This window comes from Vicugna pacos, chromosome 10 (genome assembly GCF_048564905.1).
Source record: "Vicugna pacos chromosome 10, VicPac4, whole genome shotgun sequence".
Classification (NCBI taxonomy): domain Eukaryota; kingdom Metazoa; phylum Chordata; class Mammalia; order Artiodactyla; family Camelidae; genus Vicugna; species Vicugna pacos.
Window position 1 is genome coordinate 46,518,368 of NC_132996.1, and position 14,371 is coordinate 46,532,738.

A 14,371-nucleotide genomic window follows, 5' to 3' on the forward strand; every position below is an offset into this window, starting at 1 on the left:
GCCTATCTTTTTAGCGTTTCCCAGTAGGCTTATGACTAGCATTTTGGGTAGGATAATTCTTCCTTGTTCAGAACTGTCTCACTATTAGAGGATTTTAGCATTTTTGATCCTGGTGTATTAAAGGCTAATAATAGAGTTTCACATTCCTTGTGATACCAAAAACTGACCTCCATACACATTTCTAAAAGCTTTTAGAAATATTCAACAGTGCTTTGACGTTAAGTGATAAACTTTTTTCAATGACAGATAAAATATATACAAATGAAATGGTTAAATAAACATATATAAAACATCAGGTGATTATTTTAAAACAGATCGTAGAATCTCAAGGTTCGAAAGTACCTCTTATTAATTAACTCATTAATTCAATAAGTTAACTGTTAGATGTTAAAGTTGTAAAGAGCTTTGGTTAACCCCCCAGTTCTGCTACTAACTGGCTGTGACAGCAGGCAAGTTGCCTCATCTGTAAAGTGGGACTAACATTAATAGCTACCTCATAGAGTTCCTGTGAGGATTAGAACAATGCCTGGTACAGAGTATGCACTATTACTGTTATTACTGCTATCATCATCATCATCATCATCAACATCATCATCATCTATAGTGTAGTAAAGGAAATAGACATTGATAAAACAATAACACAAATGTGCAAAGGTGTAACTGTGATGAGCATTATAAGATAAAAGTTAATAGTGCTGTGTGAGAGTATAATGGGGGATTAATACAGTTTAGAAAGCTTCCGAGAGGAATGACTGGAGCTGAGAGCTGAAGGATGGAGTTATTAAGTAGGTTTAAAAAAGAACATTTCAGGAAAGAAGACTAGTATTGCATTCAATAAATAGTTATTGAGTGCCTTTTACATGCTAGGCATTTTTCTGAACTTTGGGATAGAGAGGGTCAAAAGGGTGTATGTATGTGTAGGATTCTATTTTAGATAAGGCAGTTGTGAAAATTTTGTCTAGTGGGGTAGCTTTTTACAGAGACTTAAGTGAGGGAGTAAGCAAGTAAGTGGCTCTCTGGGGCAAGAATATTTCAGGTAGCCAGTCCAAAAGCCTGTGGTAGGAAACAGCTTGTGCAGAGGACATAGCTGGCTACGTGGTCAATTTGCTTAAATCTCATTTCTTTCAACAGTTTAGTTTGAGATAGTTTTAATTCTATCTGCAGCATCTAAAGAAATGCTCAGTTTAGCTGTGCTTAGTCTTGACTGCAGCTGGAGAGAATAAAAGGGAAGGGAAAGGGTTACATGAAAAAGGTAAAACTGGATGAGGGTGGGACCAGATTTAGAAAATCTTGAATGCAAGGCTATAGAGCTTACATTTGATTTTGAAGTTAACTGGCAATTATTGAATGTAAAAATCATGTTCAATTATGTTCAATAAACTGATGATTTCAGAGATTAATGAGGTTGTTCCTACATTAAAACATGATGCCTGATTTGTTTTTTAACATGGTTAAGTAAAAGAAATGGACATCTAGTTGATTCTGAATAAGGCACACAGAAAACATATTCCTTGACCATCTTTGCTAAGAAGTGGCAAAAGAAAAGTCTAAATATTGTTACCTGTGCGATAATAATAATAGTGTCGATTTAAGAATTTTTTTTTGGATAACCATTCAGAAGACAGTATCACAGCCCCTGATCAGTTTTGTCATATTTACTCTTAAGTGGTATTTGTTAATAGAACCTAAAAAGCAAGCTGGTAGGATTTCATTGGTGGGAGTAAAATATTAAGGATAAACACTTCCAACATCATTGTCCATTGTAATAGAAAGGTATTTATCCAGTCTAGATTGGGTAGAATATGAAAGAAAGAGTAATGAAGGAGCTAATGAAGGGGCTGTGGTTGCTAATCTATAAAACAATAAGGCTGGACTATATGATATCTAAGGACCTTTTCTAGCTCTGAAATTGTGTGACTATTGCATATGATTAGGAAAGGGTATAAGAAAGTGACAAGAAATAACAGCTAATAGGACTGTATGATTTTACCTTGTATCTCTAATCTCTTGTAGTGTACCTGGTATATACTAAGTTCTCAAATATTTGATTAATGAATAAATTAATTAATAAACTGTAAAAAGTAGACACAGAATCCAAGAAGCAATTTACCCCTAAATGGACAGAGGCAAGTAAGCAATATATCTCTCTAAGAGAATCAACATCTCACAGTACTGTACAAGGATTGGCAATGACAGGAAAGCACAATGAGGACCCTGATGCATCAAAAAAAGTTGAATATGTGGACAACTTCTTATTTACAAAATTAGGAAAATGAGAAGATCATCTTTTATGTTAATCACTGAAGATGGTTAAAACACTCACTTAAAAAGGGTAACATTGAATTTTCTGGGAGATTGACTTATATAGAACAGCTCATTCTTTTGCTATATTTAATAAAGAGGTGTTAAAACCTAATTTTCTTCAATAGTTGCAAGTTAATATAAACCAAGCTAAACAACCAAATCCTTAGCTTATATTTCTAGGTACTGTTAACCCTGGACAAAAATTTAAGCCAATTAAGTGAAAGGTTATTTGCAAGTATAATAATAATACTTATTTAATTTATTGGTTGCATATACTGATACTTTGTCAAAAGCAGTCATATTATGTATCTCATGTGGTTCTGCTCTCAACTCTCCAATGACCTCTCAGCATAAGAATAAAATGCAAACTCTTTGCCTGCCCTGTAAGTTCGACATCTGGCCCCTGTCTACCTCTCCGTTCCTGTCTTCAAATGTTATCCTCTCCCTCGATTATTCTGTTTCAGTCACACTGTCCTTCTCAGTGTTCCTTTAACACTTCAGTCTTGTTCCCACCTCATGGCTTTCGCACTTTCTCTTCTCTTTGGCAAATCTTAATCCCTCAGTTATTCATTCAGGTCTCTGTTCAAAGGTCACTTCACAGATGCTTTCTCTATAGATTCCATTCAAAACAATGTCACCCTGCCTTTGCCTTTCCAATCCCCTCCTGCTTTATTTTCTTCCTCTCTAGACTAATTGGATAATATATATTATTTGGTTACATATTTATTGCTTTTTCCCCCTCTAAAATGTAAGCACTGTGAGACTATGCACTTTATCTGCACCCCAGAACCTAGAACAGGGCTTGTCAAGTATTTAAGATTGATTACCTACTTGTTGAATAACTGAACGAATAAACTAATAGATTTTCAAGATATGTGTGCAAAAAACAAGTGCAGAATAGTGGACCTGGCATTCAACCAGTTGTATCTTTAAATGATACATACATATTTGTACATGCCTGGGCTCTCTCAGGAAGAGAACACAAGAAATTGAAAACACCAGTTGCTTGATGGTGGGAAACTATGAATGTCTGGGTGTCAGGCAGGCTCACTTTCTACTTCATATCCTTTTGTACTGTTTGGATTTTAAACAAGTCTAGGTATTTTTATTTCAAAAACAGAACAAAACAAAAAACATTAAAGTTTACCTTAAACACAACCTCTCACTTAACGATTATGGCATACTTTCTACTGTGCTCTTATTTTACAAACAGAAATGTGTTAAGCAATTTACATGCTCTCATTTAATCCCTGTAACAATCCTATGATACAGGTATTATTATCATGTTCATTTTATAGAGGGAGGAACTGTAGTACAGAGAGATTAAGTTAACTGGTTAACATTACACTATTAGAAGCACAAGACATGGGATTTGAACTCAGAATGAATCTAAAGGTCAGGGATTTATTTATTCACTGCTCTCCATGATGCAAGTATATAACCCCCAGAAATTTTCCAATAGAAGAAGTTAAAATTATTTATTTACTATTTTTGATAGAAACTTTTGGGCCTAGTGTAGGAGCTCTTGAAGGAATGTTGAAATAAAACTGGAAGTCCATGATTTCTCGTTGCCTGTTGGATATCACACAGTATCTTTTCTCAGCAAACATGCTATTAACTGAGAACGCTTGGACTAGGTCGATATAGTGATAATTAGTAATAATGAACAACGATTATCATTTGAGCACACTCTGTATGCCCAGCATTATTGGTAAACATTTGACATTTATCACCATATTCAATCCTCAGAAATCATATAGATTCTATTACTGTCTCCATTTTACAAAAATAGAGTTAGCTTTAGGGTAAGGAACTTTTCCCAGATGACTGAGCTAGAAAGTGAGGAGCCAGAAAGTGGATCCAGGTCTAAATCCAAAAAGTCCACGTTTTTACCAACTGTGCTCTACTGGAATCAGAACAGAGGGCTTTCAAGCAATGGAACAGAAATGTACACATTTTCTTGAATGTAGACTGGTACAGTTATAAATTATTTCTTAAATACAAACTCAAATCTAAGTTACATTCAGATTCCACAATTTTTAGGACCAGGAACTACCTTTCACACTATCATTTATAGTCTCTAAGCAATTTAAACTTCTTATTGGAAATAAACTTAGTGTTAAAGCCACTGTTTCTACTAACTTACAAGCATCAGGGAAGAATGAAAATATATGGACTATTTTTTCCTCCTAATTATCATAGAGTTGACAGCACAAAAGTCATTTTATCGTGTACCTTGATTGATTCAGAGTGTATTTATAGAGGGACAAGATGCACTTTTAAAATGAAAATTTTATGAACTTTTAAATACTTGTCTAATAACAGGAGACTATTACTGTTAAAGGCAGATAATCCTTGTTTACTCAAACTGACAAAACTTACAAAAGTAGAAACTTAATAACAAGCACTACCTAGTTTTTGGATCTTATACTCTCTAGCAACAAAGTTCATATATACCTCCCAGAATCCAAGGTCGGGTGCTGACTGGGGTGGAATAACATTAATCAACTAAAACCTGTAGAATGCCTTATTTTACCTGATTGCCATTAACAATCTAAACTATATATCACACAACAAAATTATTCAATTCTGGTCAAATAATCTCTTCACATAAAGAGCAGTCAGCCTTGACCTCTCTGAAATTGAGAGCCTAATGAGCTCCTCAAGGCGAGTCTTGCAGAAACTAAGAACAGACTTCAGAAGGGCTGATTCTAAGTGCTTAGAAGTCCCTTTCATTTGCAGAGCACTTTGTCAACCAGTGTCTCTTTCATAGCCCATCTAATTCTTAGTAATCCCGTCAGGAAATACTGGCAGGTCTTATTTTGATACTACAACTGGGGCTCAGGGCAGATTCCCGATTGATCTTTGCCAGGCTAACAGCAGAACCTCGCCAGATGAAAAGTTTCCAAGTCGGTTAACCAAGGCTCCTCATTTGATAGTTACGTCCAGAGTTACATTTACATCTGTGTCTGAAACAAAATACTGTGAATTTGGAGTCCGGAAGGAACTTCACACTGTAAGGTGCTGGACAGTTAAAGTGCTCTGCCAAAGTCTGGGAAAGGGGCCAGGATGCCCTTTAAAACTTCCGACTTAGAATTTCAGGGAGGAGATCCCTGCCCTTCCTGCAGACAGTCGAGGACTCCCGATCAGGCAGAGCCACTAACTAACGGATTCTCGAGTTCCCCCTCCCTTTCACTTTCTCTCCAGGGACCCTAATCATCCCCACCCTCATCCTCACCCCCACCGCCCCCACTCAACGCTTCCGTTTGTCAACAAGCCCACCTGGTCCTCTATCCCTAAGGCGGCGGGACCCTTCCGCTTCCAGCGAGACAAGTCATCTAAAAAGACGTCTCCGAGACTAGACTTTTCTCCTCTTGCCTCTCACTCACCTCAGGCCCAGAAGAGGTTACCGCGACACTTCTCTTCAATGTCCGCCTCCCGGCGATTCAAACTCAGCCAGGAGATTCAAACCTAAGCCTGCTTCCTCAGCGACTCGTTTCATTGGCTGCCGTATTCGTTGACGTCATCACGCAGGACGTTGCCGTGGCGCGCTGCAGATTGGCGCCAGGAGTCGCCGCCGCGCGCTACAGTGAAAGCTGGCTGGCTCCGCGTCAGCGTGGCAACGCGCACTGCTGCTTCCGGAGGCAGTGGCAGAGGTGGGCGGGGCTAGGCCGGAGCTGCAGGTGGGAGGCGGCCACCTGGGATCTTCAGGCGCCTTCAGACCGCGGGCGCAGGGCACGGTCCCAGGGTTCAGGGTGTGAGTGAGACGGGTGCGGGCAGGGGTTGGCGTGTGTCCTCTGCGAGAGGGAGAGGCGGAGCCTGATGGGTGGATTAATGGGATCTGGGTGTTTATTTTCTCCTTTTCTCTATTGAATAATGAGGCCTCCAGGCCACAGGTTCCACGATCTGGAAGCTATAAAGACACCCTTCCTTTCAGCCACTGTCACTTGGTCCGAACTAGGATCAGTTCGCCTCGACTAATTTAAAGTCCAGCGCTTTTGGTTTGAGGCCTCAGGCTTCATTTCTCAGGATCCTTAGGCCTTCTCCCTTAGTGCTGACTCTGAAACTATTTGGTGTATGGCTGTTTTTTACATTTCATTCTAATGATGGCATTACAAAATAAATTCATTTAAATTTATTGGCCTAGTTCATTATTGAATGCAATGGGTTTTTAAGTCCTAGTTTGTAGGTGTTATTTTAGAATGTAAACTTTAAAAAGAAAAGAAATAACTGGAAAAAAATAGGAAATGTGTTTGCTAAGAGACATCATCTTTTATTTCTCAGGATATTTTTAATAGTATGCTCTGAATTTCATTGTTGTTCTTTATACTGCTATTATTGTACCCATTTATTTAGCAGTTATATATTGTAGATTTTAAGGACATAATAGCACATGATTGAGTCACAATCCCTGCCCTCTTGGAGCTTATGTTCTAGTGATTCAATATCACCATCTATCTAGGACAGCACAACACCAAATGCAGACTATTGTAAGTGAAACAATGTACGGGAAACCCTCATATTCTATAATGTTTCCTATTGAAGAAAATCAGAAGCACTATGTATTGTATATGATTCATTATATATGATGCATGTTTCTGAACACTGAATAGAGCATCAATAAAGCTACTAACTGCTGACTGTATTACATGTATCTTAGCTAATGAGATAGTGATTTGTGTGGTGCTGAGTTTGATAGTGAAATTGAAAAGCTTTTAATTTTATTTCAAATATGCACTCACTCTATAGTGTCTTACTTTTGATGTCCTAGGCATTTTACCAATTTTATATACGTTATATAATCATTTAATTCTCAAAACAGCCCGTAAGATATAGATACTGTTTATTTTACTGAAGAAAAAACTGAATTTTTCAGAAATTCTCAGAAGGAAAATATTTCTTTTGAACTGTACAAACCAGCCAATTCAGAACTGAGTCATTTGTCTCTGAAATACTTTATAGATTAAGTGATATTATGATACCATCTTAATCTAGTCTGAAAATAGTCATGTTTTACCAGTATTTGTAAAATTGCATTGTTTATAGGTGAATAAGTGGAAGTGTTTTATATTTTGTCGTTTTTGATACCCACGTTGTATAAGGCTGACTAGTCTCTCAGGTGTTTCCACACCTAATCCAAGTACTTACTTTAAGTATAACTTTTACCATTTAGCAGTGTTCAGATGATGAAGTTCATATTCTTAGGGAATTGTAGATTTAGTCAAAGCAGAGAAATTTTAACGTTGTAATCAATGCCATTACTGTGCCAGATGGCTTCTTTTTAGTTTGGCAAGACATTGAGGAGTATAACAGAAAGAGTAAGAGACTGAAGTATTTTGTACGAAATGAAGGGAAAAGATTCCAAACTTTACAAACACGTAGTGCTAAGGAGACAGAAATCGCCACCTTTTGTTAAAGATTGGAGTATAACTAACGCGCCTTGTTATTGAGAACACAAATTTAACACAGGTTCATAGTAAACTGGAAAGAGTGGAGAGAAGGATAAAATGGAAAGTTAGATTTGAAGTTGCATCAGACCAAAAAAAAAGGTTAAAGTGAATTTGAACCTGGCAATGGTAAGGACTTATTCACATCCCACCCCTCCCCTAGGAACACTCTTTGGAAACCCCAGTGCCTGCAGGACCCTTTGGCAGCTGGGGACTGGAAGCGGCGGAACCAAAGGCAGACGGTCCTCGGTTGCTGGGGCGGACGTGGGCCCAATCTGTCCGTCCTCACAAGTTTCCCCCAGGGCTGGGACTTGGACTAGCGGCAAATTCAGGTTCTCCGGCACCATAGTGGTCGTCGCTGGCCCGAGTTAGAGGCCAACTGAGAAATCTTCATGCCTCAGGTGAGGAGAAGTTGGCCGAGTCCCGGAGCCCTTTTGGAGCCCGCCCCACGCCTTTGGGGGAACTTCAGGGGTCGCCGGATTCGCTCAGGACAAAGGAAACACGCGCCCCGCTCTCTCGCTTCCTCCCTTCAACACACACTCCTGCTGAGTTCTGAAGTTTCTAAACTGCTCCCTTCGTCACAGTGTAATTCTTAGGCTAAAGGATGAATTCTTCCCTTTCCTTTAGGACCTCTTTAACTTTCTCTGCGTTCGGGTGCCAGCCTCCAGGTCGGGCTTTTGGCTTTAGGAATTACGTTTCCAAAGGGTTTTTTTCTCTGCTGGGAGAGTTGAACTGCAATGATGGTAATTGGGAGCACCGTTGAGGAAGTAATGTTCACTTATCTTTGTGCTCCTACAATTAAAAGAGTAACCTGGCTAATTCTGTGGTCTCAGCAGTTTGAACTTTGCTGGCAGAGAAAAGTTAAATGGCTTACCTAGGAAACTACAGAGCTGGCTCTAGAGGTTGAGTTTCCCGACTTCCTGCTTCTTATACTGTGACCAGAGAGAACTTGAACTCTTAAATCATTTAGGGTGGCTAGTTCTTAGGGGACTGCAGGAGTGCTCTTGGTTATTTGGTAGGAGGTTGGGCTGCAGAGGAGGGGGAAGGAAAGCTCCGTTTATGGCGTGCCCCCTTACATTTTTAGGGAGGTATTTAAAGAAACGACCGAAGAGGAATATTAAGTATTGAGCCCGTTTCTCCATGTTTACCCACATTAGTAGCCAGTTAGTGCACAGTAAAATCTACAGGCTTTGTACCTTGAGCGTATTTGAGTAAATACAAAGAAATTGAATGCAGAAGAAAAGAATTAAATGTTGGTCAAAGAAACATTTTATTTTTCTATGTACTTGCTTTTTCCTGTGTGTTCTGATTCTTACATTGGAATTGATGGGCTTTTTATTTGTTTGCTTGTTTTTTTAAAAAAATTCAAAATCTGAGCATACAGTGTAGATTGTTTAAATACATTGGATAGGCAAAAGAATCAAATAAGTTATTGGTCATACTGTTTAAACACTGCACAGTCCACTATTGTACGTATGTTCTCTGTGGGATGCCCCACAGTATTCTGTATTTCCAAGTGAGTAGGACCAAGCAATAGGGTATTGTTGCTTAAAAAAAAGGAATTTAATTCATGGGATACTGCAAATACATAGAGTAATCAAAGTACCATTCAATTACATGAGTATATTAAATAGAGCCAGTGGGCTATGTTTATAGCATATAGGTTAAGATAAAAGGTTTTGGGGATAGAATGCTGGTGTTACAGTTCTAGCTTTAAGGCTCTTCTGGTTACTTGACCTTTTGACAAACCACTTCTCTGTTTTCTCATCTGTAAAATATAAATAATGATAGTACCTTCATCTAAGAGTTGGGGTAAGGATGGAATGAGTTAGTACATGTAGGGTGCTTAGAATAGTAAGTGATACTTAGTGCTCAGTAAGTGTTAGCTTTTATTTTGAAATATGTTAGAAATACTAGGTTGAAGTGTAGTTTGGTTTACTTACGTAAGCTTTCTGGAAAAACATAAGGCATAGTTCATAATTTGGCTAAGTTGTTACTGCTGAACATCCAAAATTTTTCTTAAAACACTCATTTCTAACTTTTTTGGCCACATTTTTTCTGTGTCACATTTGTAACAATTCTGTGGATTATGGCTTTTATAAAATTGACATACTATCCTCAAGGTAACATCTTATTGATATTATATTTATGTAATAGCAAATATATATTTTATTTTCTGGTCATTACATGTGGTTGACTTTTTAACATTATTCTTCATTTTCTACTGCTAAAGGAAGGGAAAGCAAATTTAAGTGAGATTTGTATTTCTTGAAATATTTTGAGAATGGTTTTTGGTAGGGTCATTGAGACAGGTGAAATTTCCTGATTCAAGAAACAAGGTTTGGTAAAAATGTTAATCCTGTAGATTCTCCCCCACCCCATTTTTTTTTTTTAAGAGAACACTTACAAAGCACCTAGTGTACTTCTGATTTTGTGACTGTAAAGGGAAGAGTGATGTTAACTTGCTATTTACTGTGGTAGTATCTAAAATACTGCTTGCAACTAAATGGATAAAGAGCATAATGTTTTCAAAATGTCTTCTGTTAAGATGTTTACATAAATACTTTTTTCCTCTGCATTTTAAAGAATTACAGAATAAAATGGAGCAAGTATGAGAAAGTGAAGGAATGTATCAGTTATTTATTTGCTTGTTTATGAGGGGCAAGCAGCAGATAATTAAAGGTGAAAGTGAAATGCCAAAAAGTGTTCAGTGGAGTGTTTATAAAGTTACAGTTTCAAATGATGTGTATTTCACTGATAGAGGCTATAGTGATGTGATCTCGTTAGAGAATATCCATAACAAGTCTAAGATTTTCACAGACTGATCACTTCCCATAACCCCTTCAGTCATGATAACTTTCAAATTAACAGTTCTGATGCATTGAACCCATTCTTTAGACTTACTAAAAATTCAAAAAAGCATATTTCAGAAAAATGCTGACTAATCAATTTTTACATCTCTGATGGTTAAAACATTGATGGTGTCAGAGCTTATCAGGTCACATTAAAAATTGTATTTTCAGATAGTTTCTGGGGTTGTCTTGATTTCCTTGCTTTGCCAGGGTTAGGGTCAGAGTAGTCACCTTCACTTGTTTGAGATGATGAGTTTTACATATTATTTTCTGTGTAAAATATTGCATACTAATTGCTTTCCCCCAAGTATTACAACATTCTTTTTTTAAAAAATCCAACAATCATGATATTTTAAATTTTTTTCTAGATTTGTTGATCTACAGAATGCTTCGATCCCCAGATTTTTATAGGATCTCTAAAAATTTTCTTTCATGCTGGTTGGAATCTGGCATATTTAATTTGGGTGTCTGGCCAAAAAAAATACATGCTACTGCAGAAAGATCTAATGAATATGAAGCCCAGGAGCAAACAGTTCAAACTGAAACTCAGGAATTACACAGATCTCAAGATAGAGATTCTCAAGCGATGACTAAATTACATGTTCCAGTAATGGTGGATGAAGTCGTTCGTTGTTTGGCACCACAAAAAGGGCAGGTAAGTTGATTAGTTATTTTATTTTCTAACACTTTTTTATTGTTAGGTTGTTTTATTCTTTTATTGTTAAGTTGAATTCACATAATATTCACAATTTTAAGGTGTGCAATTCAGTGATTTTTAGCATATTCACAAGGTTGTACAATCATTACCACTAACACACACTATCATCTCCCTAGTAGGACACCCCATACCCATTAGCGTTCACTCCTTATTGACCCCCTTCTCCTTGCCCCTGACAACCACTAATCTATTTTTTACTTAGATAGAGTTGTCTAATCCAGACAGTGAATTCATACATTGTGACCTTTTGTACCTGCCTTCTTTCACTTGGTATGTTTTCAAGATTCATCCATGTTGTAGCATGTATCTTACATCATTTCTTTTTATTCCTCAATCATTCCAATGCATGGATATGACATTTTAAAAATCCATTTATCAATTTATGAGATTTAGATTTCTACTTTTGGGCTACTGTGAATAATGCTGCTATGAACATTCATATATAAATTTTTGTGTGGACATGTTTTCAGTTCTCTTGGGCATGTACCTAGGAGTGGAATTGCTGGGTCATATGGTAACTCTATGCTTAACTTTTTGAGGATCTGCCAGATTGTTTTCCAGAATTGATTAGTTTTGTCATTTAACAGTTTTAAGAGGAAAAGAACATTATGCTGGCTAAGTGGTTATGGTATGAAAACCAAATTCTACTATAGCTTCTTGAGAATTTTGGTATCTTTAGGAATAACTAAAGACAAAGGTAAGGGTCTGAATTCCTGTTCCCTGTTTTCTTAGGCTTAGTTTTCAACTACCCTGCTGTCTTATTCAGAGTTCTCCAGAGAAACAGGACCAACAGAATGTGTATGGTGTGTGTATGAGTATAAAAAGAGAGAGAGATTGGTTGATTGATTATATAGGGTTGGTAAATTCAAAATCTACTCAGTAGACTGGTAGGCTAGAGACCTAGGTAAGATTTGTAGTTTGAATCCAAAGGTGGTCTGCCTGCAGAATTCCTCCTTGTTCCAAGGAGGTCAGTGTTTGTTCCAGCAAGGCTTTCCATTGATTGGATGAAGCCCACCCTTGTTTTGGATGGTAATCTGCTTTACTCAGTTTAGCAATTTAAATGTTAATCTTACCTAAAAAATACCTTCACAGAAACATGCAGAATGGTGTTTGCCCAGACATCTGGGTACCTGTGATCCAGCCAAGTTGACACATAAAATTAACCATCACCCTTGCCTTATTTATAGTGCTGCTGATTGGATTATATAGATCTTAGATATGAAAATCTTTAAAATCAATAAAGAGATTGCAAAAATCTTAGGTAATACAATATCCAAAAAGAAAAAGCAAGAATCTTTCTGAAAATTAATCACATTTACAAAAGGAAAAGAAATCTCTATCATAGTACATTTTCTTTTAATATCTGTTTATAACTTTGTGCTGATAATAATCAGCATACAGACTTCAGAACTATGGTCTCTTTTTCTAGAAGCTACTATTATTATTTAAAAAGTTATTTTCATTTTAAAAGTCACACCTTACTTCTTTTTCCAATATACAGTGCCTTAATTGTTAAGAGTAAAGATTCAATAACAGGGCTGTCTAGGTTTGAATCCATTGTGTAGCATGCATGGGTGTGTGAACAACCCTCCCCCCATCCCACCTCCCCACACAGCTCTTAAGAAGCCATCAGTAATAGGACTTAGGTTGCTTCATCATAAAAATATTCTGTTTACCTTATCCTCAGACAGTATATATATAATGAAATAAATCCAATGTTCTTAAATGAGAATGTGTGTATGAAGCATCTGGCTAAATGCTGTCACATAGTAGGGACTCCAAAATACACATTAAAATGTAAGTTAAAAAATTAAATTGTATAAAACTGCCTGTTAAATGTGACTTCATCTAAATGAAATTCTCTTCATTTTCTTTAAAGATTCAAAGGGCAAGGATAGCAGTTAATACTCATACCTAAATACGAGTAAAAAATATTTGTAAATATATGATACATTAGAGGTATATGTGAAGCGGGAAAGGGCAGTTACTAAAAGAGTAGAACTGAATTCTATACTTGAATTTGATCTCTGGAGCCAGAAACCAAAGCTTATTGTATAAATTTGCTGAACCCTAGTATCAGAAACCAAATATTTATTTTGCATTAACCCATGAAGTAGAAAAACAACCAAACAAAAATAAACCCCTTAAGTCTCCTTCTAATTCAGTATTGGATCTGCCTTTTTCAAAACCCAAGTGGAGTAAAATTAGGTAGTTCTACAACTTGACCTAACCGGCTGTTTCATTCTGTTCAAGTTCCTGACAAATGTAATCTTGATTTATTTTGACATTCCATTGTTCTGATTTAAGTTGGTTTTCTAGTAACTTTTTATAGAAAGTTTAATTTTGTGAATGTTACTTCTGAAAATTTTAATGTGCAGTACATTTAGAGCCATTGTTATTTCTCTTCTTTTCTGCTGTCTGGCAGACAGCTTTATTCACTATTCCCTTAATCTTCAAGTAATAAAGAACTAGTGACAGTCCTTGGACAGGAAAGGTCTTCATTTCTTCCAAAATCCATTATTTGCTTCTTTTCTTCCTAAGCCTTTTCCCAAAAATCATTTTCCTTTGCAAACTATGAGTCATACATCCACTTGTATCAATCACCCACTTAATTACTGTTTTTCATATCACCTTCAGTGATGAATTTACAAATGAAACTTTTGATCATGACAGAAACTTTAAAAAATACCTATGTATTTTTTGAGTGAGACCTTGGTCATTTAATAATTATTTCCTTTTCTTTCATATTTAAAAGGTGCTTACCTAAAGAAAGTGATTTTTGGGATGTTTTTCTGCATCATAGCCAATTCACTGCATATTAATTTAGTTTTACAAATACATGCAAAGTATTTATGAGTTTAAATTTAAAAGAAAAAAAATTCTATCTTCCTCTTCCTTGGGAGGTACAGAAGAAATTAAATAAATTATAATTCTTCTTGTCCAGTTTTCATTATTTTATATTCTAGGTGAGTAACTTTTTAGACGAAAGTATTACTTGTTCTAAAAACACTTTTCTTGGCTCTTGGAGATGTTTTAGTATAGGCTATGTT

The 14,371-nt window shown here is 36.6% G+C and overlaps 2 protein-coding genes across 9 annotated transcripts in view; one reads left to right on the forward strand and one right to left on the reverse strand.

Annotated features, from left to right (window-relative positions):
- KIF18A (kinesin family member 18A) overlaps nt 1–5,791 on the reverse strand; it is a 237,797-nt gene extending 232,006 nt beyond the window's left edge. For 3 of the 4 annotated variants that reach the window (XR_012076642.1, XR_012076643.1, XM_031681073.2), the window contains exon 1: nt 5,694–5,791. The gene's annotated coding sequence lies outside the window, so the exon portion shown is untranslated. The other variant, XR_012076645.1, reaches the window with a different exon arrangement.
- A 75-nt stretch (nt 5,792–5,866) lies between these two features.
- The window catches only part of METTL15 (methyltransferase 15, mitochondrial 12S rRNA N4-cytidine), a 188,003-nt gene continuing 179,498 nt past the window's right edge, over nt 5,867–14,371 (forward strand). For 2 of the 5 annotated variants that reach the window (XM_072969704.1, XM_072969702.1), the window contains exons 1-2: nt 8,293–8,419; nt 10,972–11,258. In XM_072969704.1, coding sequence (XP_072825805.1) covers nt 8,356–8,419; nt 10,972–11,258 — 351 coding nt within the window. In that variant the 5' untranslated portion in view covers nt 8,293–8,355. The other 3 variants (XM_072969703.1, XM_015252028.3, XM_006198349.4) reach the window with 3 other exon arrangements.